The sequence below is a fragment of the Plecotus auritus genome (genome assembly GCF_963455305.1).
Source record: "Plecotus auritus genome assembly, chromosome: 4".
NCBI lineage: Eukaryota > Metazoa > Chordata > Mammalia > Chiroptera > Vespertilionidae > Plecotus > Plecotus auritus.
Genome location: NC_137775.1, coordinates 148,196,963 through 148,220,051, shown reverse-complemented (window position 1 = coordinate 148,220,051; position 23,089 = coordinate 148,196,963). Strand labels below are relative to the sequence as shown.

At 43.4% G+C, this 23,089-nt stretch overlaps 1 protein-coding gene across 1 annotated transcript in view; it reads right to left on the bottom strand.

Annotated features, from left to right (window-relative positions):
• COG5 (component of oligomeric golgi complex 5) overlaps positions 1-23,082 on the bottom strand; it is a 233,785-nt gene extending 210,703 nt beyond the window's left edge. Inside the window, exons 1-5 of the mRNA XM_080663906.1 lie at positions 22,909-23,082; positions 9,123-9,262; positions 7,603-7,660; positions 3,846-3,900; positions 3,674-3,743 (exon numbers count right to left, since the gene is read on the bottom strand). Of these exons, the coding sequence (XP_080520032.1) occupies positions 3,674-3,743; positions 3,846-3,900; positions 7,603-7,660; positions 9,123-9,262; positions 22,909-23,002 (417 nt within the window). The 5' untranslated portion in view covers positions 23,003-23,082. The remainder of the gene's footprint in view (positions 1-3,673; positions 3,744-3,845; positions 3,901-7,602; positions 7,661-9,122; positions 9,263-22,908) is intronic.
• Positions 23,083-23,089: the final 7 nt, after the last annotated feature.

Genomic DNA, 23,089 nt, shown 5'->3' with positions numbered 1-23,089 from the left:
AGAATGTTTTAACTAATAGTGTTGTTAAATCATTTCACAATATATCCACATGTCAGATCATCAAGTTATACACCTTAAACTTATACAATGTTACATGCCAATTATATCTCAACTAGAGGCCCAGTGAATGAAATTCGTGCATGTCCCTCAGCCCAACCTGCACCCTCTCCAATCTGGGACTCCTTGAGGGATGTCCGACTGCCCGTTTAGGCCCCACCAGGATCGGGCCTAAACGGGAAGTCGGACATCCCTCTCACAATCCAGGACTGCTGGCTCCCAATTGCTCGCCTGCCTGCCTTCCTGATTGCCCCTAACCGCTTCTGCCTGCCAGCCTGATCACCCCCTAACCACTCCCCTGCCAGCCTGATTGATGCCTAACTGCTCCCCTGCCAGCCTGTTTTCCCCTAACTGCCCTGCCCTGCAGGCCTGGTCACCCCTAACTGCCCTCCCCTGCAGGCCTGGGTCCCCACCAACTGCCCTTCCCTGCAGGCCCGGTCACCCCCAACTTCCCTCCTCTGCCGGCCTGGTCACCCCTAAATGCCCTCCCCTGCAGGCTTGATCGCCCCCAACTGCCCTCTCCTGCTGGCCTGATTGCCCACAACTGCCCTCCCTTGCAGGCCTGGTCCCTCCCAACTGCCGTCCCCTGCTGGCCATCTTGTGGTGGCCATCTTGTGTCCACATGGGGGCAGCCATCTTTGACCACATGGGAGCAGCAATCTTGTGTGTTGGAGTGATGGTCAATCTGCATATTACTCTTTTATTAGATAGGCTAAAGATAGGGATAGAAAGACACTAAAGTTCGTTCATCATCATGCAATTAGTGATAAAGTATAGCAGTCAGAGCTCATAACACCTAACCCAGGGGTGGGCAAACTTTTTTACTCGAGGGCCACAATGGGTTCTTAAACTGGACCGGAGGGCCGGAACAAAAGCATGGATGGAGTGTTTGTGTGAACTAATATAAATTCAAAGTAAACATCATTACATAAAAGGGTACGGTCTTTTTTTTTTAATTTCAATAGTTTTATTCATTTCAAACATTTTAACAAGAAGAATGTAAACACTAATTATTATAATTTGAAACTTCAAAAAATGGAGGAATCATAGCACAATAACATACCTTATATTGAAGATGGCAAAGGCAAAATAAAATTGCCTAACAAAGGAAAGGTACAAAAGCCTTTCAAATTAAACTTAAATATAATAATTTAAAACTAAAACAAATAGAAAAGAACAAAATGTGTAAACAGTAAATGCGGTTAGTGGCCACGGTAGCGTTACTGATACCGCATCCGTATCAGCAAAAAAATGCAGCCGCAGCATGGCTAGTGTGACATGTCCTCTGTGTCTTTTTCCCTGCTGCGCACGTCCGCAGTGGGAAAAAAACTGCAGTGGATACAAGCCCTAAAAGCTGAAAGTCTTTGTTGTTTTATTAACAAGTCATTGTGATGTACAGAATGTGGGAACAGGAAAAAAATTGTGTTTGAGTAGAGCTCTTAATCTTACCTCAGAAAGGCTCTGATACTGTGCTCTCCAGGGGCGTGCCTCCCTACATCACCACGATAACGTGTCTACGCATTCCCAGGGTGATGTCGGGAGACACGTCCGCGGGCATTACAAGGAGCCTCTGGAAGATTGAGAGGTTGTTCCTTCTACTGAATGGGCGAATATAAATCCGCCCACTCAGAAGAAGGAGCTGCGGCCGGCTGTGTTTCCCGACGTTGCCATGTTAACACTGCTGCTGGTGAAGGAGCAGAGGGGAGAGCAAGAGAAACCTCCGCTCTTTTGGCTCCGCAGGCCGGATAGAACAGCCGAACGGGCCGGATCCGGCCCGCGGGCCGTAGTTTGCCCATGGCTGTCCTAACCTGTACTCTTCATCTGTACTTTATGAACCCAGATTTGTTGGTTTTTTTGGTGGTGGTGTTTTTTCTTAATGTCTTTATAGATTTTTAGAGGGAGAGGGATAGAAAGAAACATCAATAAAAGAGAAACATCAATCAGCTGCTGCCTGCATGTTCCCTATGGGGGATCAAGCCCGCAACCTGGCATCTGCTCTGATGTGAATCAGACCTTGACCTCTTGATTCATAGGTTGATGCCCAACCACTAAGCAACACTTGCCAGGCATAGGAGTGTTTTTTTATTAGCAGAACTATCCAGCACTGTTAGTCCTATGTGCATCACAGAATATTGTTTTGATTATAGATTGTTTAATTTTAGGCAATGAATTAAAATTTAGTTAGTTAAATTAAAATTTTAATTTCTGTTCACTTCTCTACTTTCAACTCCAGATCTTAAACATGCCGGAATCATGTTTCTTTTTTTCTCCCTTGTTCAATGCAGTCTTTTGAAAGTAAGTTTGAAGAATCTTATTTTTGTCACCTACCTAGGTATTAGTGATAAAAAAAATGTTATGTTTATGCAGGACTTTATAATGTAAGAAAAATTTTAAGTATTCTAAATCATTCAATTTTTATAATCATTACTAGGGGCCAGGTGCATGAATTCGTGCACCTTGAAAGGAACTGTGGGCCACGAGGCGGCGGTGGGCATAGGGGCAGGTCTCGGTCCATCCTCCGCGCCCTCGCTCGGCCCCTCCTGCCACAGCCCCCCGGTCCCATCTGCTGGCAGCCCCGCTCCCATCGTTGCTGCTCCCACGTGCTGACGGCATGAAGCGATTGGGGCCGGTGCCGTCAGTGGGTGCAAGTGGCGGCTTCTGCCCCGATCACCCCTCAGGAGCAGAGGGAGGTGGAGAAGCCCTCAGGGGTGGTCGGGGATGGCATCTGCTGCTCGCAACCACTGACAGCACTGAGCAATCAGGACCAGCACCAAGCGCCGGCAGTGGGTGCAAGAGGCGGCTGGCAGCCCCGATCGCCCCTCAAGAGCAGGGGGAGGTGGAGAAGCCCAGAGGGGCGATCGGGGCCGGCAGCCACCACTCGCACCCACTGATGGCGCCGAGCAATTGCAGTCAGCGTGGGCGCTGGCAGTGGGTGCGAGTGGTGGCTCCAGCATCGGCAGCAGGTGCGAGTGCCTGGCTGGACCGTGGCGCGCGGGAGCTAAGAATTTTCAGTAACCACCAGAGGCTGGCCTTGGTCTGGCACCCCCACTCACCTGCTCCACCATCCCGCCACGGCCAATGCCCACCATGTTCTGCACTCTACCGCCTGCTGCTGATGCCCGCCATGTTCCATGCACGCCCCTTGGTGGTCAGCGCACGTCATAGCAACCGGCTGTTCCTCAGTTCAGTCTGTTTGCATATTAGGGTTTTATATATATATAGATGTTTAGAAGCTACAAAGCTCATCATTTTATGGGTAAATAAACCAAGGTTCTTAAGTTCATATAGCCAGTATGCAGCAGCATTGAGACTGTGAAACAGATTTCTTTCTCTCTAAGTTTAGTATTCTTTGTTTCTGATTCCGTGGAATATGTAAAAAAGTAAAAAATATAGTTTCTGTTTTTCAGAAGCTTTTTGTAGGTAAAAAATACACAAAACAAATCTGGCCCAGCCGGTATGATTTAGCGGTTGAGTGTCGACCCAGTAGCGGGACTGCAGGAGGCAGCCAATCAACTATTCTCTCTCATCATTGATGTTTCTATCTCTCTCTCCTTCTCCCTTCCTCTCTGAAAACAATAAAAATATATTAGAAAAGACATGAAAAGTGAAAACTTACCTGAAGTCTTGCTAGTTGTGCAGTACGGGCTACTATTTTATTATATGGCTCAAAAATTTTTGCTTTCATCCTAAAGGAAAAATAAAGAGAGGAGTGATAATAAAATCATCTTCAAAATAACAAAAGGTGATAATCCTTCCATTTCAATTATTTACAAAATGAGTAACAGTACCTATCAACAGCTCCCTGTAACGCCCCAATTCTTGTCTGCATCATCTGAAGAACACCTAGAAAAACATAACAGCTTACATTACTTTACAAATTTACAAGGGCTCAAATTGGGTAAAAAATTAAATTAAAAGAAATATATATACATATACACATATATAGAGAAAATTTCAAGTTTTTCTGCCACCACTATAATCTAAGCCCGTAGTCAGCAAACTCCGGCTCGCGAGCCACATGTAGCTCTTTGGCCCCTTGAGTGTGGCTCTTCCACAAAATACCACGGCCTGGGCGAGTCTATTTTGAAGAAGTGGCATTAGAAGAAGTTTAAGTTTAAAAAATTTGGCTCTCAAAAGAAATATCAATCGTTGTACTGTTGATATTTGGCTCTGTTGACTAATGAGTTTGCCGACCACTGATCTAAGCAACCAATACCTTTTACCTGCTTTTACTATTGTAAAAGCCTCTATCTCCCCCTCCAATCCTTGTTCTGTTGTAGGCAATTAGACAGACATGAGCACAGCAAGGACAATAGGCCAGATATAGAAGGGAAGGCTCCCAGTGCCTAGCAAGGTACAATCAATTGTAGGGTGAGAACTTACCCCAGGGTGACTTTTCCTCCCCTTAGCATATCACTGGTCATGAGGTTTGGACCCCCTGACCTCTCCTCCCCAGAGATAACATCTAGGCCTCAATTGTATTTCAGTTCCAGGCCCAAATAAGCAACAAAACCAGCCTTGGAATAATGACCCCCTGCCCTTATTGGTGCTGGCCAATCAATCAGTGGAGACAACAACCCTGAAAGGACACAGCTGGAAAACTGCTGAATATTCTATTGAGACCTTCTCCTGGGAGCACCCCTAAAATCTTCACCCTTAAAACCCTTAGGACAGAGGACCCAGTGCACTCTCCCTTCTGGAAGCACACACCTTTCCCTTTCCCTTTCCCTTTCCCCTCCCTGCCCCAGGCACTTTACCATTAGCTTCCTCACTCCCAAGCTCCAAGGGCCCTCCCTTCCTTTACCTACATAACTCGTTTCCTAAGCCTATTTCTTCTAGGGATTACTTCTTCTACCTCTGTGATTTACCAACTAAATGTTCTCATACAGTTTGGGTCTTGGTTCTGAATTCTTTCCCAGCCAGAACCCAAGTACCAAGGTTGCTGAACCTGGAATCTAGCAAATTCTCAATTAATATTAAAATGAATAAATGTCAACAAAAAATAAACAGGGGATAACTTTTAATAAAATAGGTTTGATAAATACATCTCCAAACTACTTATATGGCAAATATTAAAATATATTAGAAAAGACATGGGAGAAAAAGCAGATGAAGTTGGGGTAATACTTCTTTTCAAATACATATCACACTTTTCAGCATCCTATATAAAAAAGCAGTAATATGCAAATTGACCCTCACACCCTCACATCACAAGATGGCCACCCCCACATCGTCACAAGATGGCCACCCCATGTGTCACAAGATGGCCACCACAAGATGGCCACCCCACGTCATCACAAGATGGACGCCCCCATGTCATCACAAGATGGCCACCCCCACATTGTCACAAGATGGCCAGCAGGGGAGGGCAGTTGGGGGCAACCAGGCCCGCAGGGGAGGGCATCTGGGGACGACCAGGCCTGCAGGGGAGGGTAGTTGAGGGGACCAGGCCTGCAGGGGAGGACAGTTGGGGGGGACCAGCCTGCAGGGGAGGACAGTTGGGGAGGACCAGGCCTGCAGGGGAGGGCAGTTGGGGGCAACCAGGCCTGCAGGGGAGGGCAGTTGGGGGTGATCAGGCTGGCAGTTAGGTGTCTATCATGTGGGTAGGGGAGCGGTTAGTGTCAATCAGGCCAGCAGGGGAGTGGTTAGGGGCTATCAGGCTGGCAGGCAGAGTGGTTAGGGACAATCAGGCAGCCAGGCAGGTGAGTGGTTAGGAGCCAGCAGTCCCGGATTATGAGAGGGATTCCCGACTGCCAGTTTAGGCCCGATCCCACCGGAAGTTGGACATCCCCCAAGGGGTCCCAGATTGGAGAGGGTGCAGGCTGGGCTGAGGGAACACCCCCCCCCCAAATGCACGAATTTCATGCACTGGGCCTCTAGTCTCAAAATAATATCCTAAAAGGGGTCAGAATACACATCATGCTAAAATGAATACTAACTCATTCATACTTTGACTTTTTATGTTCAAATAATCTGGAGAATATTCTTAAGTAATCATAGGAATTTAGAGAAGCCAGCCTTTGTACTCTATACAACAGTGTAGGAACAACCAGCCTGAACAACCGCATAAGGCCCATGGTATCATTTGATCCTGCCAAAGCATTAGGGGTAAGTTAATTAAATGTTTGACCAAATATAGCAGACTAATTTTTAAGTTGATAATTTTGTATGGCCCACAAATAATGTTATAAATATCCAAATGGCCCTTGGCAGAAAAAAGTTCCCCACCCCTGCTATACAATCATGGAACAAATAGCTATTCTAACTCAATCCAACAGTATATTTTAAATATTGTAATCAGTGAAAAGCATTCTGGGAAAAACAAGCACATTACAGTACTAAACACATATAAGAAAACCACAATTTTTGTTGTGATAATTCATATATACACATATACAGAAATATATGCACTCAGAATCAATGTACTACCATGCCATCCTTATGGATCTTACAGATGAGAAAATCATTTAACGTTTGTTTTTTAAAAATTATCATTAAAACAGGATATTATTTACTTACTTCCAGAAACACATACTAAATATTTAGAGATTAAAAAAACATAATTAATCTCCATTAGTAAATCAGTACTTAGAGCCTAGTATTTATAACCATGGTCTGATATACATCCTTAATATTAAAATAGCAGTCAAACTATTATTTCTGAAAATACTAAGTTCTTCATCAAGATGTCTTAGAAACAGTGTACAAACTGAGGACAATACCTCTGAGTTCATAAGAAACACTGGGGGAAGCATTAAAGAATATGGCATCACAATAAGCAATTATCATTCCTCAAGAATTTCATCAACAGAAAAAGATCACTTAGCTTTCTTTTGATGTGCAATAATTAATAATAGTAATCACAACACAAGCAATAATGTAAAATACAATATTAACATTTCATATTTATGATATAATCAAGAGGGAACAAAAATTCATAAATATTAGCCAAACAAAAATAAGAAGATTCATAAAAATAAAAACCCAATGTATTGTTATTCTACTATACTTTCAATGAAAAGTGTTTCAAAGAAAGCCAAAAATAAGAAAAAATTCAAGCTTACTTCCACTACAAACCACTCTGGTGTTGCTGATGTTTTAGTTGTTTTAATTAATTAACAGTTAATAGAAGTACTAAATATGTGCCAGGAATTGTTCTAAGCATTTTGCTAACTCATTTAATCCTCAGAATAACACCATGTTCATACATATTAATACTTTTCTCCTTTATAGATAAAACTGAGGCACAGAAACATTAAGTAACTTGTCTAAAGTCACACATCTAGTAAATGGCAAAGCAAGAATTTGAGCCCAGATAGTTAGCTCAGGGTTCAGCAAAGCTTTATTAAAGATTTATTGGAGCATAGCCAGACACATTCATGTATATATTTTCTGGCTTCTTTCACTTTGCAATGGCAATTTAGTAGTTGCAACAGAGACAGTAGTTGCAAAGTCTAAAATATTGACTATCTGACCCTTAACAGAAAAAGGTTGCCAATCCCTGGTCTAGCTCTATATAATCTGCAATAGTTAATGGAAATATACCTTCCAAAGACTCAATCCCAGTTGCTTGTGCCAGTAAATCTTCATGTCTTGCAACAACCTGAAAATCAAAAATGAATAATCAGCATATGCTCTAAGTATAAGGTATTTTTCATTGTGATCGCCATGTAACCATATAGAAACGGCGCAAACATCACATGAAAAAAAATATAGGTGCTTAAGATGCGTTATTAGCAGGAGCACAAACACACTTATAGTTCAACATAGAGGGGAAAAAAAAAAAATACAGCCTTTTCACTAGCCCCTCACTTTCCCAATGGGATGTGCAGGTGGAGTTGTGCCAAAACTGAAAAACAAAAAACAGCTAATTCTTGCCATGCTAATATATGCTTTCACTTTAAAGAATGTTTTCAAACATCAGATTCTCATAGTTCTTGAACTTAATTCAGCATAATCAAGACCACATAATTCGTCCAACCACTGTAGCTCAGTGGTTGAGTGTCAACCTATGAACCAGGAGGTCATGGTTCAATTCCAAGTCAGGGCACATGCCTGGGTTGCTGGCTCAATTCCCAGTATGGGGCGTGCAGGAGGCATCCAATGAATGATTCTCTCTCATTATTGATGTTTCTCTCTCTCTCTCCCTTCCTCTCTGAAATCAATAAAAACATATTTTAAAACATAAATTTAAAAAAAAATGTTTAAATAAATTTTTTAAATTTTTAAAAATTATAGAATTGTAGTAGAGATTTTCTACTACAATCTCCTCTCCCTTATTCACTCTCCACTTGATAGATTTTTTTTTAAGCAAGAATCAAAGGCATGAAATTATATCAATGGGAACAGCACAGCTGAGATTAGGAACCATCTCCTAAGTCCCTATATTGTGTTCTACCCACCACAAATTGATCAGCTTTCTGTAATTTCACCAATTGTTATACTTTGTGCTCATAATGTATGAACTGCCAATGTGAACATCCCAATTTTTCTTATTCACAATGTTCTACTTTCAAATTCCATTTTCTATTATCTTTATAAAAGTCATCTTATTCTGCCCTAACCGGTTTGGCTCAGTGGATAGAGCGTCGGCCTGCGGACTGAAGGGTCCCGGGTTCGATTCTGGTCAAGGGCATGTACCTTAGTTGCGGGCATATCCCCAGTGGGGAGTGTGCAGGAGGCAGCTGATCGATGTTTCTCTCTCATCGATGTTTCTAACACTCTATCCCTCTCCCTTCCTCACTGTGAAAAATCAATAAAATAGATTTAAAAAAAAAAAAAGTCATCTTATTCTTTGCCCACCTATATTCACTGCACATCAGTTAAGGTGGTGAAAACAAAGTATGAATAATATATTTTGAAAAGATCAGTATATTAGTTTTTCAACTAACAAAAAGTAGTTTACAGAAAACTTTGCCAAAGCATACTTTGAAAAGTAATCCACACTAATAATTATACATTTGCTTTGTAAATATTCCTTTAGACTAAATAATAAAAGGATTATAAAAATTATAAATTATCACTTTGGGCCAAATAGTCTGCATGATCCAGAAGATTGGAATTACCTGTAGGTGTAGTTCTTTATCCAACTGACTGATTCCTTGGGCAAGTTTTGCTAGTTGTTCAGCAATTACAGCTTGATGAATAGATTGGGAAGTATAAGTCTTTACATCAAAGTCTTCATTTAAAAAATCACTATAACACTCTGAAAAAAAAAAAGTTTTTTTTAAGTACACTGTACTAAACCGCAGATATTAAACAGAACAATTACAATCATACTTAACGTATTTTGAGGTCTTTCTAAAACTGCTATAAATACTTTCTTTTAAAAAATATATTTTTTTATTTATTTCAGAGAGGAAGGAAGAGGGAGAGAGATAGAAACATCAATGATGGGAGAGTATCATTGATTGGCTGCCTCCTGTACACCCCACACTGGGATTGAACCCTGGTTCATAGGTCAATGCTCAACCACTGAGCTATGCCGGCCAGGCTGTAAATACTTTATGTTGTAAATAAGGAAGAGGCAACAGCAGAAGAGAGTAATAATATTCACTGACAGCTTACTATGTGCCAGACATTGATCTAAGCACTTTACAATTATTAACTCAATCAATCTCACACAATCCTGTTTGAACTATCATTTTCCCCGCTTCACAGATAAAGAGACAGGCACACACACGGTAAGCAACTTGTCTAACCTGTCTGAGATTTAAACCCAGGCAGTCTAGCCCACACTCTGAACCACTATGCTAAAAGCTTACTTTTATCAGTGAGCCAAAAAGAAAATTGAGTAAAATATTAACTATTCACCATCCCCTTCATCGCATTAAAATAAGGTCACTAACAATGACAACAGAAAAATTAACTGTATTTTATATTTATGGTCTCTGATATCTCTAGATCAGTGGTTCCCAACCTTTTTTGGCCATGCCCCACCTAAGCATCTCTAAAATACTGATTCTTCCCCCGTGACATATAATTCTTATTATTCAAAAAGTGAACTCCTATTCATGTGGAGGAAGCCTAAAAGGCCATTAACTTGGTCTAAACAAGCTTCCAAAAAAGATGGCACCTATGAGAGAGAAAAATAAAAAGAACAAAAGGACAGTTGAAGTACTGAGGAAGAAATCACTAAGAAATTGTTAAATAATAATAATAATATAAAGTGAAATGCAAAAAATTCACTATTAATAACTCATTCTTGAACTGACCCCCTTAAAAATCAAATGCTGAGCCGAAACCGGTTTGGCTCAGTGGATGGAGCGTCGGCCTGCGGACTGAAGGGTCCCGGGTTCGATTCCGGTCGGGGGCATGTACCTTGGTTGCGGGCACATCCCCAGTGGGAGGTGTGCGGGAGGCAGCTGATCGATGTTTCTCTCTCATCGATGTTTCTGGCTCTCTGTCCCTCTCCCTTCCTCTCTGTGAAAATCAATAAAATATATTAAAAAAAAAAAAAAACTTAATAAAAAATCAAATGCTGAGAACCACTGCTCTAGATCAATGTACAAATACTGTTATAATACAGTGAATCTGGAATTTTAATAGAAATAGGCAAACATAAACTTATAGTTATTACTAAAATTTGGGATTTATGGCTGAAAGATTAAATGGAAAAAGAAACTATTCAATGTAGAACCTTAAAAGACAAGAAAAAAGTGATGCTAGCTGTTAACATATCTTTCTATATAGAAATCCCCAAACCTGTGAATGAAAGAAAAAAATGGAGAGAATTATGAGTTAAAAATAGATACGTAGAAGTGAGCTCAATGTAGGTATAAACCACTATATCCTAATCATATTACAGATATAGGTAAGTCTGCCCTGACAGACTATGACAGCCGTGGGCAAACTATGGCCCACGGGCCGGATCCGGCCCATTCGGCTGTTCTATCCGGCCCGCGGAGCCGAAAGAGCGGAGGGTTCTCTTGCTCTCCCCTCCGCTCCTTTACTTTGAATTTATATTAGTTCACACAAACACTCCATCCATGCTTTTGTTCCGGCCCTCCGGTCCAGTTTAAGAACCCATTGTGGCCCCCAAGTCAAAAAATTTGCCCACCCCTGGACTATGAGATAAGCAAAATATAGTACTTACGAAAACACTTCAATTGTCTATATCCACTATATGTGTGTGTGTCTTGCCCTCATAAAGATCATGAGGGCAAGGTCTTTATTTACTACCACATCCCTAGAGCCTGAACAATGCCTGACACATGCCAGGTACTCAATATTGGTTGAATGAATTAATTAATTCATTAATCAGCTGTAAGTATCATTCTGCATTCTTGACTACTTTCAAAGTACATTGGAGTAAAAGAAGGAGACTTCTATTTTGGCCTTAACTCTGAGACACATTTCCTTCCAGTTTGTCAAGTAGTTCTCGGAATTAAGAGTGTGCCATGCAGACAAGTGGAGAAGGCCATTCCAAGAAGAGGGAAGGTTTAGAGGGCAGCACATCCCATGGCATATTTTCAGAAACAAGGGGAATACTGACTTCAGTATGTCTAGACCACAGTGTGTGTGTTGGCCAGAAAATCTCCTATATAATAAAGAGCTAATATGCAAATGGTCGTCGCACCCTTACCGTCAAGGCTCAGACACTCAACACTGGGGAGAGAGGAATGGGGACCAGCCAGGTGCAAATAAGCTCACGAGAGAGGAATGGGGACCAGCTAGGCACAAATGAGCTCATGAGAGGAATGGAGACCAGCCAGGCTGTGGCCCAGAAGAGGGACAAGCCACATGCCCTGTGGTTCTGGGTGTCAGCAGCTGTGCCTGCAGCCCAGGAGAGGGACAAGCCACCCGCCCCGCAGTCCTGGGCGGCTGGGGCTGTGGCCTGGGAGAGGGACAAGCCGTCCGCCCCACAGTCCCGAGCACCTACGGCTGTGGCCCGGGTGAAGCCGCCCGCCCACGGTCCCCTGTGGCTACAGCTGGCCCAGGCAAAGCCGACCCAGGTCCTGGGTTCCTGCGGCCGGCCAGAGGAAGGGAAGCCCAGGTCCCAGCTGCCTGAGACCGGCCGGAGGAGGGAATTCTGGGTCCTGGGTGTGGGGCAAGGCAGAGATGGTTAGGGGTAATCAGGCCAGCAGGGGAGCAGTTAGGGGCGATCAGGCGGTAGGGGAGCAGTTAGGGGCAATCAGGCAGGCAGGGGCGATCAGGTAGGCAGAGGTGGTTAGGGGCGATCAGGTAGGCAGAGGTGGTTAGGGGCGATCAGGCAGGCAGGCAAGCGAGCCAGAGGCAGTCGGACATCCCCAAGAGGTCCAGGATTGGAGAAGGTGCAGGCCGGGCTGAGGGATCCGCCCCGATGCATGAATTTAGTTAATAATATAGTTGAGGTTCCAAAGAAAGGTTGGGGAAAGGAGGGCAGTTTAAAAAGAGGTTAGTAAGACATCCAAATGTTCAAACTATATCCCATTTAAGGTTTTAAAGCCAATAAAGAGCACTATCAGGTCTGTTTTAAGAACAGTTTCTAGCCCAACCAGTGTGGCTCAGTGGTTGAGCATCAACCTATGAACCAGGAGGTCGTGGTTCGATTCCCAGTCAGGGCATGTGCCCAGTTGCGGACTCAACCTCAGTAGGGGGCCTGCAGGAGGCAACGGATCAATTATTCTATTTCATCATTGATGTTTCTATCTCTCTCTTCTTCTCCCTTCCTCTCTTAAATCCATAAAAATATTTTTTAAGAATAATAAATAAATAAATAAGGATAGTTCTAGGAGCAGTATAGAGGATCAGTGAAAAGAAATTATTCACACAGTGGTATTTTGCAGCTGGCTCAAAGTTGCTCCTGAGAGTTAACTGTTAAATTTTCAGGAATTGTGTGAGCCAGTTGACATCACATGCATCTTAAAATTGACCACGGTGAGAGGATTTACATCATCAAAACTGGCATACCCTACAATATCAGGGCTTTTCCTATTTCCCAGAAAGCTGATTTATCAGCACACTCATGGAACAGAGCCATTGAGGTCAGTAAGGTGCTAATTAACAGCCCAAGTGGCTTGATGAAGACCTAAGGCAGTGGCACTAAGAATATCAAAGAAATGACAAATTTGACAAATATTCAGACATTATAATGTGTAGGACTTAGAATCAAGCTGAAAATGGATGATTAGGTAGCACAAGGATGATTTCTAAGTTCCTTGATTAACTAACTGACATAGGGAATTCAGCTTTGCATTAAGCCAGACCACTAGGCATCCTATATAATAAAAGCCTAATATGCTAAGTGTCCAGTTAACTGGTTGGCCATTCAACCAATCAAAGCGTAATATGCTAATGATATGCTAAGGCCACTCAACCACTCGCTATGATGTGCACAGATCACCAGGGGGCAGATACGCCGACTGGTAGGTTAGCTTGCTTCTGGGGTCCGGCTGATCAGGACTGAGCAAGACAGGCCGGACACCCCCTGGAGCCCTCCCGCGATCCTTCCCCGGCTGGCCAACCTCTTGTGTCTCTCCTCAGTTCTGACTATGCATCGGTGGGGTCCCTTGTCCTGGCCTGCACCCTCTCACAATCCAGGACCCCTCGGGGGATGTCGGAGAGCAGGTTTCGGCCCAATCCCACAGGGGGAGCACCACTCAGACAGAAGTCGGGCTCAGGGCTGGTAAGCGCAGCAGCAGTGGCAGGAGCTTCTCCTGCCTCCGCAGCAGCACTAAGGATGTCCGACTGACAGCTTAGGCCCGCTCACTTAAGCTGTCAGTTGGACATCCCTCAAGGGTTCCCGGACTGCGAGAGGGCGAAGGCCTGGCTGAGGGACGCCCCCCCCCCAAGTGCACGAATTTCGTGCACTGGGCCTCTAGTCTTTATATAAAGATGAACATGAACATACTTCAAGGATAATGCTTATTAACATTCAAGAATTATTTTAAAGTTTGTGTATGACAGATGATGTTTCTCTCTCTCTAAGTATGACTTCGGGTGCAGATTAAAAAAAAGTGTACATTTAAAAAAAATTTTTTTAATCTATTGGGGTGACACTGTTCAATAAAACCATACAGGTTTCAAATGTATAACTCTATAACCTATCATCTGTATACTATATCATGCACTCACTTCCCAAAGTAAAGTCTCTTACTGCCACTATTTATCCCTCTTTGCTCTCTTCCACCTCCCCCCACCTCCTTTTCCCTCTGGCAATCACCATACTGTTGTCTGTATCTATGTGGTTTTTTTTCCTTCTTAATCTTGTCACCTTTTTCACCCACCCCTCAATCCCCCTCCCCTCTGACAGCTGTCAGGCTATTCTGTGTTATCTATTATTCTGTTTCTAGTTTGTTTGTTAGTTTATTTTGTTAATTAGATTCCACATGTAAGTGAAATTATAAGGTGTTTTCTGACTGGCTTATTTCACTTAGCATAATATCCTCCAGGTCTATCCATGCTGTCACAAAAGATATGATCTCCCTGTTTTTTCATAGCCGAGTAGTATTCGATTGTGTAAATGTACCATAGCTTTTTTTAAAAATTATTTTTATTGATTTTTAGAGAGAGAGAAAAAGAGAAACATCAATGTGAGAGATAAACATCCATCCATTTCTTCACACACATGCCCCAACCAGGGATTGAACCCACAACCTGGGCATGTGCCCTGACAGGCAATCAAACCAGCAACCTTTTGGTGCATGGGACTATGCCCAATCAACTGAACCACACCAGCCAGCGCTCACAGCTTTTTTATCCACTCATCTACTGATGGGTACTTGGGCTACTTCCAGATCTTGGCTACTGTAAATAACGCTGTGTCCATTTGATTTATCTACAAGGGACTCATTGGAGACCTGGGTAAAGCGATTTCAAAGGCATAGCATGAGGGTGACTGGGTCCTTGAGAAGACAAAAAGAAAATCCAGAGCACAAGAGGAGGGCAGTCCTTAGGAAGGAGCAGAGACTTCACTTCTGTTGTAACTGAAAGTATGAGAGGAAAGGGAAGAAAAGATGGCTGCAGGTTCAGGTTTAGCTTATAGGTTTGATGGCAAGAAGTGGAGAAAGCTCACATCTGGTAGATTCCTTCTCTTTCTCTCTCTCTCTCTCTCTCTCTCTCTCTCTCTCTCTCTCTCTCTCTCTCTCTGTTTTTGTTTTTTGTGTTTGTGTGTGTTTGTTTGTTTTTTACAACTCACCTGAGGATATGTTGAGAGAGAGAGAGAAATGTGAGAGAGAAGCATGGATCAGTTACCTCCTGTACAAGCCCCAACCTAGATATGTGCTCTAACCAGGACACAAACCTGTACCTTTTGGTGTATCAGACGATGCTCCAACAAATGACCCACCCAGCCATGGCTATTTTTTTTAAAAGGGAAGTTGAAAATCATTTGTTAAGTTTGAAGGGAGAGGTTTGAAAAGAGTAAAGAAGATTTAAATAACCACTGTGGAAGATGGGTAAGAGAACTAAACAGGAAAATATAAAAGGCACAAGTGAGTAATATTTAACCTCCAAAAACTGATTACAGTTCCTGGAATGCATCCTACTGAAATATATACTTATGTCTGACATGTGTTGTTTTTTCCACTTCTTCTGGGGAGTTCTATTTACACTTAAAAGAACAACTCTATCTAGACTTTCCTGACACTCCCCTAACCACTCCCCATTACCATCCTCCTCTGTACATATTAATGTTTTACTTTGTACACAATTTACTACTACCCTTACAATCCTATCACACAGTGCCTGTCTTTATAGTTCTATAAGACTATTTCCCCTACTAAAATGGTGAGCTACTTGAGGGTGGGAACTGCCCATATATCAGGAACTCAAAATTTCACTCAACTGAATTTAAATTAAGATACAAAGATACAGGAGGACGATCCAAGATGGCGGTGTAGGTAAACATCTAAACTGCTGCCTCGCACAACAATTTTAAAACTACAACTAAAAGACAAAACGTCTATCACCCAGAACCACAGGAAAGCTGGCTGAGTGGAAGTTCTACAACTAGAAGGAAAGAGAAAAGAGCATTGAGATGTGCACAAGCACTGAAAAACTGAGGTACGGAGGCGCTCGAATCAGGCTGGCAACGGGCGACTGGGAGCACTGCTTTTTTCAACCCGAAGGGAGACAAGCTCCCGATTACTCCGAACTCCAGTTTCTGGGAGAAGAAGGGGACCCAAACTCCTACGGGGAGAAGCTGGACTGTCTGCCATCGGGTCGGAAGGTGAGGGTGGCTTGCTTGCAGGGCTGTGTGCAGGAATAATTGTTTACTGTGCTGGGGCTTGGGACGTGGGGACGCCTGGACACTGTCAGAGACACAGAGCCCGATTACTGGCAGCCATCCCTGTTTGCCACGCCCTAGCCTAGTGATGCCCTGAGACCCCGCCCTGCACAATCTACAAACCCACCCAAGTTCCAAGCAGCGGCTTTAGCATATGAATGGTCTGCCTATCTCAGCTTAACCTAGCAAACTTGCAGCCCAGGTCAGACAGCTCCAAAACCTCCAAACCCCAAGCAAAGAGGAGAAAACTGTAGTTCTCGCTGTAGCTCCTGCTGGGTGGCCTCAGACAGTAGCTGTCCTGCACCCCATTGGAGATCCAGAAGCCAGTGTACCTAGTGGTCAGTGGGAGACACCAGATTTCAACTCCTCACATCCATAAGTGACACATTCAAGAGGCAGACTCAGTGAGCACCAAAGCCCCACTGAAACAAGTCCTGCACCATAAGCGTGTCTCCAGCGCAACAGTTCTTCCATTATAGACACAGCGGGTCCTCACAGCCGATTGGCCTGGAGGTCAATTCCTCCCAGTGTACCAACAGCAATCAAGGCTTAACTACACCAAGACTTTGCACTCAGCCCACAAAGGGGTATACCAAGAGCGTCGACCTCAGGTGATTGGGGAGGCTGAGCTACTGGCCCCTATAGGTCACCTACCACACAAAGCCACTCCATCAACACAAGGAAGCAGCAAAATGCCGAGACAAAGAAACATGTCACGAATGAAAGAAATTGAGGAAAGCAAACTACTGGATGACATAGAGTTCAGAACCACATTTATAAGGTTACTCAAGAATCTTCTAAAAACCGCCGAGGAACTTAGTGAGACCTTTAAGGATCTTAATGAGAATGCCAAAAAAAAAAAAAAATGGAAAAGGACCAGTCAGAAATTAAGCATACACTGTCTAAAATAAAGAATATACAGAAACTCAACTGTAGATCAACGTACCCCAAGAATCAAACCAAAGATCTGAAATATGAGAAAACAAAAAACACCCAACCAGAAAAACAAAAAGAAAAAAGAATCCAAAAATATGAAGATAGTGTAAGGAGCCTCTGGGACAACTTTAAGCGTACCAACATCCAAATTTTTGGGGTGACAGAAGAAGAGAGAGCGCAAAATATTGAAAACCTATTAGAAGAAATAATGACAGAAAACTTTCCCTACCTGGTGAAAGAAATAGACTTACAAGTTCAGGAGGTGCACACAACCCCGTACAAGAGGAATCCAAAGAGGACCACACCAAGACACATCATAATTAAAATGCCAAGGGCAAAAGACAAAGAGAGAATCTTGAAAGCAGCAAGAGAAAAACGGTTAGTTACCTACAAGGGAGCACCCATACGACTGTCAGCTGATTTCTCAGCAGAAACTATGCAGGCCAGATGGGAGTGGCAAGAAATATTCAAAGTGATGAACAGCAAGAACCTACAACCAAGATTACTCTACCCAGCAAAGCTATCATTCAGAGTTGAAGGTCAGATAAAGAGCTTCACAGACAAGAAAAAGCTAAAGGAGTTCATCACCACCAAACCAGGATTACATGAAATGCTGAAGGGTATTCTTTAAGAAGAGGAAGAAGAAGAAAAAGGTAAAGATAAAAATTATGAACAACAAAATGCCATCAAATACATACCTACCAACAAGTGAATCTAAAAATCAAGTGAATAAAAAATCTGAAGAACAGAATGGACTGGTGAATATAATAGAATCAGGGACATAGAAAGGGAGTGGACTGACAATTCTCAGGGGGAAGAGGGTCTGAGGGGTGCGTGAAGAGATTGGACAAAAATCTTATACCTATGGATGAAGACAGTGGCAGGGGTAAAGGCATGGGGTGGGGTAGGGAATCAGGTAGAGGGGAGCTATGGGGGGAAAAAAAGAGGAACACCTGTAATAATCTGAACAATAAAGATCTATTTAAAAAAATAAAAAAAATAAAAAAAGATACAAAGATACATTAGACAGAATCTAACCTACAGAATCTAACAAAATCTAGTTCAGAAAACACCACCATTAGCATTGGCTGGTGTGGCTCAGTTGGTTGAGCACCATTCTGTGCACCAAGGGTCACCAGATGGATTCCCGGTCCAGGGTATATGCCCAGTCTATTGGTTCCATCTCAGGTCAGGGTGTGTGTGGCAGGCAACCGATCTATGTTTTTTCTCTTACATGGATGTTTCTCTCTCTTTCGCTCTCCCTTCCTCTTTCTAAAAATCAATCAGAACTTTTTTTTTTTTTTTAAAAAAAAAAAAAGGAAAACACCACTATTAGTTAAGTTTTGACAAAAGTATATATGTTATGAGAAGCCAAGTAATTGCCCTAGCTGGTTTGGTTCAATGAACAGAGCATAAGCCTGCGGACTGAAGGGTCGGGGTTCAATTACGGTCAAGGGCACTTGCCTGATTTTCGGGCTTCATCCCCAGTAGGGGGCATGCAGAAGGCAGCCCATCAATGATTCTCTCTCATCATTGATGTTTCTCTCTCTCTCTCATTCTCCCTTCCTCTCTGAAATCAATAAAAATAACCCAAGTAATTAAGGGCAATAATAACATATACAACAGTCAGAGAAAACTGTCAGATGTAAGAAACACCCAAACTCTGTAGAATTTTCATGTGTTTATTTGAGCCAAACTGATGACAATGCCAGGAAGCAAAATCTCAATGGATTGAGAAAATGCTCCAGAGAAGACGTAAGGGGTTACAGGAAATCCATTGGTGGTAGATTAGGTAGGCGGAAGAAAGCAAAGCTAGGAAATCTCTAAGATTGGATAAAGAGTAAAATGAAAAGACAAATACTTCTTGTACATTGGTGGGTACTGGATAGTTAACAATTAACACAGCAAACAGATGTGGGAGAACAGGATAACAATGAGGCCCTAACCGGTTTGGCTCAGTGGATAGGGCTTCAGCCTGTGGACTGAAAGGTCCCAGGTTCGATTCCAGTCAAGAGCATGTACCTTGGTTGCTGGCACATCCCCAGTAGGAGGTGTGCAGGAGGCAGCTGATCAATGTTTCTCTCTCATCGATGTTCTAACTCTCTATCCCTCTCCCTTCCTCTCTGTAAAATATCAATAAAATATATATATTTTTTAAAAAGATAACAATGAAGGGGTTCTGTGGTCTGGTGTTCTGGTGGGAGATTTTGCCCTGAAGGGTATGGCAAAAGGGAGTTACTCTGACATTCCAAAGATATGTTATTGTAGATGCAAAAAGACAGTAGACAGGCTCAGTTAAACACTGAGCTTTGTGAAGAAAGACACCAGCCTAGGACATGACTAACCATCCCAATTCGTTTTCAGTTACTAAATTTTCATTTCAGACCATCCTATGTGGTTACTTCAGGTCTCTGAGTTTGTATGGCTTACCAGGCAGGCCTCCCCTGAGCTTGTCAGGTTTAGTATGTGGCCCCTTTTTCATCCACAGAACTTTCATTTATAATCTACCGTGTTCCCCGAAAATAAGACATCCTTCGAAAATAAAACCTACTTACAGGTTTCCTTCTGAGTGAAATATAAGGCATCCCCCGAAAATAAGGCCCCCTGGCTCTGTCTCAGAATGAAAATTAATTTACCGTAAACTGGTTGCTAGGGCCGCCCCGACTGGCGTCTAGCAACCAGTGACATTACACGGAGTCCTGACGTCACTGCTGTGTGGAGGCGGAGCGGAGGTCGGAGTGAGGGTGAGCGCGGGGCGGGAGAGAGGAGGAGACTTTCGCAGATGCGTGTAAAAGAACAGGAGGATTAGAGCGGACGGGACGCGGCGAAGGTGGTGAGTGCCGGTCTGTCTCTGGTGACACTACCTGATGCTCGAGGCCGCCTTCATGATGACTGAAGGTTCTCAGTCAGTGGCAGACCCTGCTCCAGCCCAGATCCAGGCCCCAGCAAGCCCAGTGACAGTCCCCAGGCAGGCCCCAGGGGGTAAATGTCTGATAAAGGGGTAGGGGGGATGTCTGGTGAAGGTGTTCAGTGGCACAGGGGTGGGGGGAGGGGGATCACTTAAAATGACACAGGAGGATCAGAGGGGGCAATCAAGATGACACAGGAGGATCAAAAGGGGTTACTAAAATGGTAATCCCCCCTCTGATTCTCCTGTGCCATTTTGATTCCCCCCTCTGATCTCCCCTGTGTCATTTTGAGTGATCCCCCTCCCCCCACCTTGATACCCCAATTCCTTTTTTTTTTACCCCTAGAAATGAGCGCAAAAAGAAAAAGCTACTCCGTGGAGTACAAGAAAGGAATCGTGGAAGACTCTTGGGGCCAAAATCTTACTGCTTTCTGCAAAGAGAAGATGTTGAGTATCCGATTGGTCCAAAAATGGCGAGCAGAGTATGGTAACCTCATTGAACAAGTGGACAAGGGAAATGCTAAAAAGCGCAAGTGTGGATCAGGTCGGCAACCATTATTTTCCGAGCTGGAAGACCTGATCTGTGAATGGGTTGTTGACAGGAGAGCAAAGGCTTTGGTTGTGAATAGGGCTCAGATTCAAGAATTTGCCCTTGCAATGGCACCACAGTTTGACATAGCCCCCGAAGACTTCAAAGCATCACAACACTGGCTGGATAATTTCCTTCAGCAAAGTGAACTGTCTTTAAGAAGATCTACAACATTGTTTAGGTTGGAAGATACTCAAGTTATTAAGCGAGCACTTGCATTCAAGTCCTTTATTGATGATGCTGACTTCTCTAAATACAATCTTTCCAACATGATTGCTATGGATGAAACTGCAGTGTTTATGGGCCAATCATCTCAAACAACAATTGAACAGCGGGGTGCCTCCTTAGCGTACATTCCCTCCACTGCTTACGAAAGTGCACGTGTTTCCTGTATTTTGGCAATTCGTCTGGATGGCACTAAAATCCCGCCTTTAATCATTTCTAAGGGCAAGAAGGAAAAGATTGAACGTGTTTTGGGCGTTTTTATTCTTGAAACTGAAAAAGCCTGGGCCACACAAGCAGTTATAAGGAAGTGGGTCGATTTAATGCTGCCGCTTGTTATGCGAGGGAGCCAAAGAGGTCTGCTAGTCTGGGATGCAGCCAGCACACACCACGATAAAGACATGAAGACATTTCTTCACGAAAGAAAAATAGATCAGATAATGATTCCCGCAGGAACGACGGCCTATCTCCAGACTCTTGATATTGCAATAAACAAGCCATTCAAAGACAATTTGCGCATGGAAATTAATGACTACACTGAAAATAGAATGGAGAGAAATCAGCGTGGAAACTTTGTGAAACCTAAACTGCAAGAAGTTGTGACTTGGGTGAAGAATTCATGGGAGAAAATCACTGACAGTTGCATTGCAAATGCACTGCGAGCAGGCTACCTTGACAAGAAGTACTCATTTAAAGACAGTGCTATTGCTAAACATGAGAGATTTGGTCCACTGTTTCTGAAAGAAATGGAGTCACAAGAAATTCACCAGGAAATTCAGGAATTGGATTGTTATGATGATGTTCCAGAAGATGATGACATGATTGTCATTGAATAAATGAGTAAATTCTTGATACTGTAGGATTCACAGTTTGTCTGGTTTGTGTTGACAACTACCGTACTACCGGACCGTATACAGGTAATAAATTTCCTTTATTTTCATTTAACAATAAATGTGTACCGTATTCTTCTTCATGGAAAAATAAGACATCCCCTGAAAATAAGACCTAGCGTGTCTTTGGGGGCAAAAATTAATGTAAGACACTGTCTTATTTTCGGGGAAACACAGTACTATGGTCTCCAAATGTTTGCATATGATTCTTGCTGTGATGTTCAATAAAAAAAAAAAGTATTCTGCACCTACTATATGCAAGGTGATGTTATTAACAAACACTGTGGAATATAAATAGTGGTTTTACAATGAAGTAGAAAAGATTAAATTATAAAATTATTTTAATACATGGTCGAATGTGACAATTCAGGAAGAAAATGAACAGATTAGGAGGGCCTTAGAAATTTGAACTTTATTCTGAAGAATAAGAGATTTGGGGCATGTTAGCTGAAGTAATACAATTTAACGTGCTTCTCAAATGTATTGTTTAGCTTATCTTCTAATATCTAGCAATTTCTATCCAAAACTGTCAATAAGCCTGACTATTATACAGTATTCAATTAATATAGTTAATCCCAGCCTGAACGAATGCTCCAAACCCTCTCCCATGGTTGTGTATAAACGCCTTTAAAGAAACAAACGAACCTGCAGGAGATGCCATCTGTGCAGTCCAAGAATTAAACAGAGGAGACGTCCCGTTCCCCACTGTACTTAAAAGTAAGTCCCTCTTTCATTAAGCGTCTGTCATCTGCTCTGGTCTTACACTTTTCATGGGATGAAACGCTTCACCCTTGGGTCAAGAACTGTGGCACCGGCCAGTGGCTGCCAACGCGAGTCACCGGTTGCTGGGTCCCAGGACTTCAGGGAAGCCCCAGGCCCGGGGAGGGTAGAATTGAAATGAGGAGCAACCAGAAACCAGGTGTCCCAGGAAGCGAGTTGGCAAGGCCAGCACCCGGACGCCAGGGGGCCGGGCGGAGGGGAGTGGTCACGTCGAGACCGGAAAACTTTCTGCAGAGCTACGGGTTAAGTCCACCACGGGGCCCGGTGCGGAGCAGGACAGTCCCTCAGCCCCACGACCCGACCCATCCGGTCTCCTTACCGTCCTGCAGAAGCTCCCGGACTGTCGCTGCAGCCGCCCGAGAGCCCAGAGCTCCGTGTCCAGCCCCAGCTCCGCCGCCGTCCTCACCTTCCATGTTGTCAGGTCCCGCCGTGATGACGTCAGCGGGGCCTGCCAGCCCTGCTGGTGATGCAATCTCCCGGCGACACCCGCTCCGCCCCGC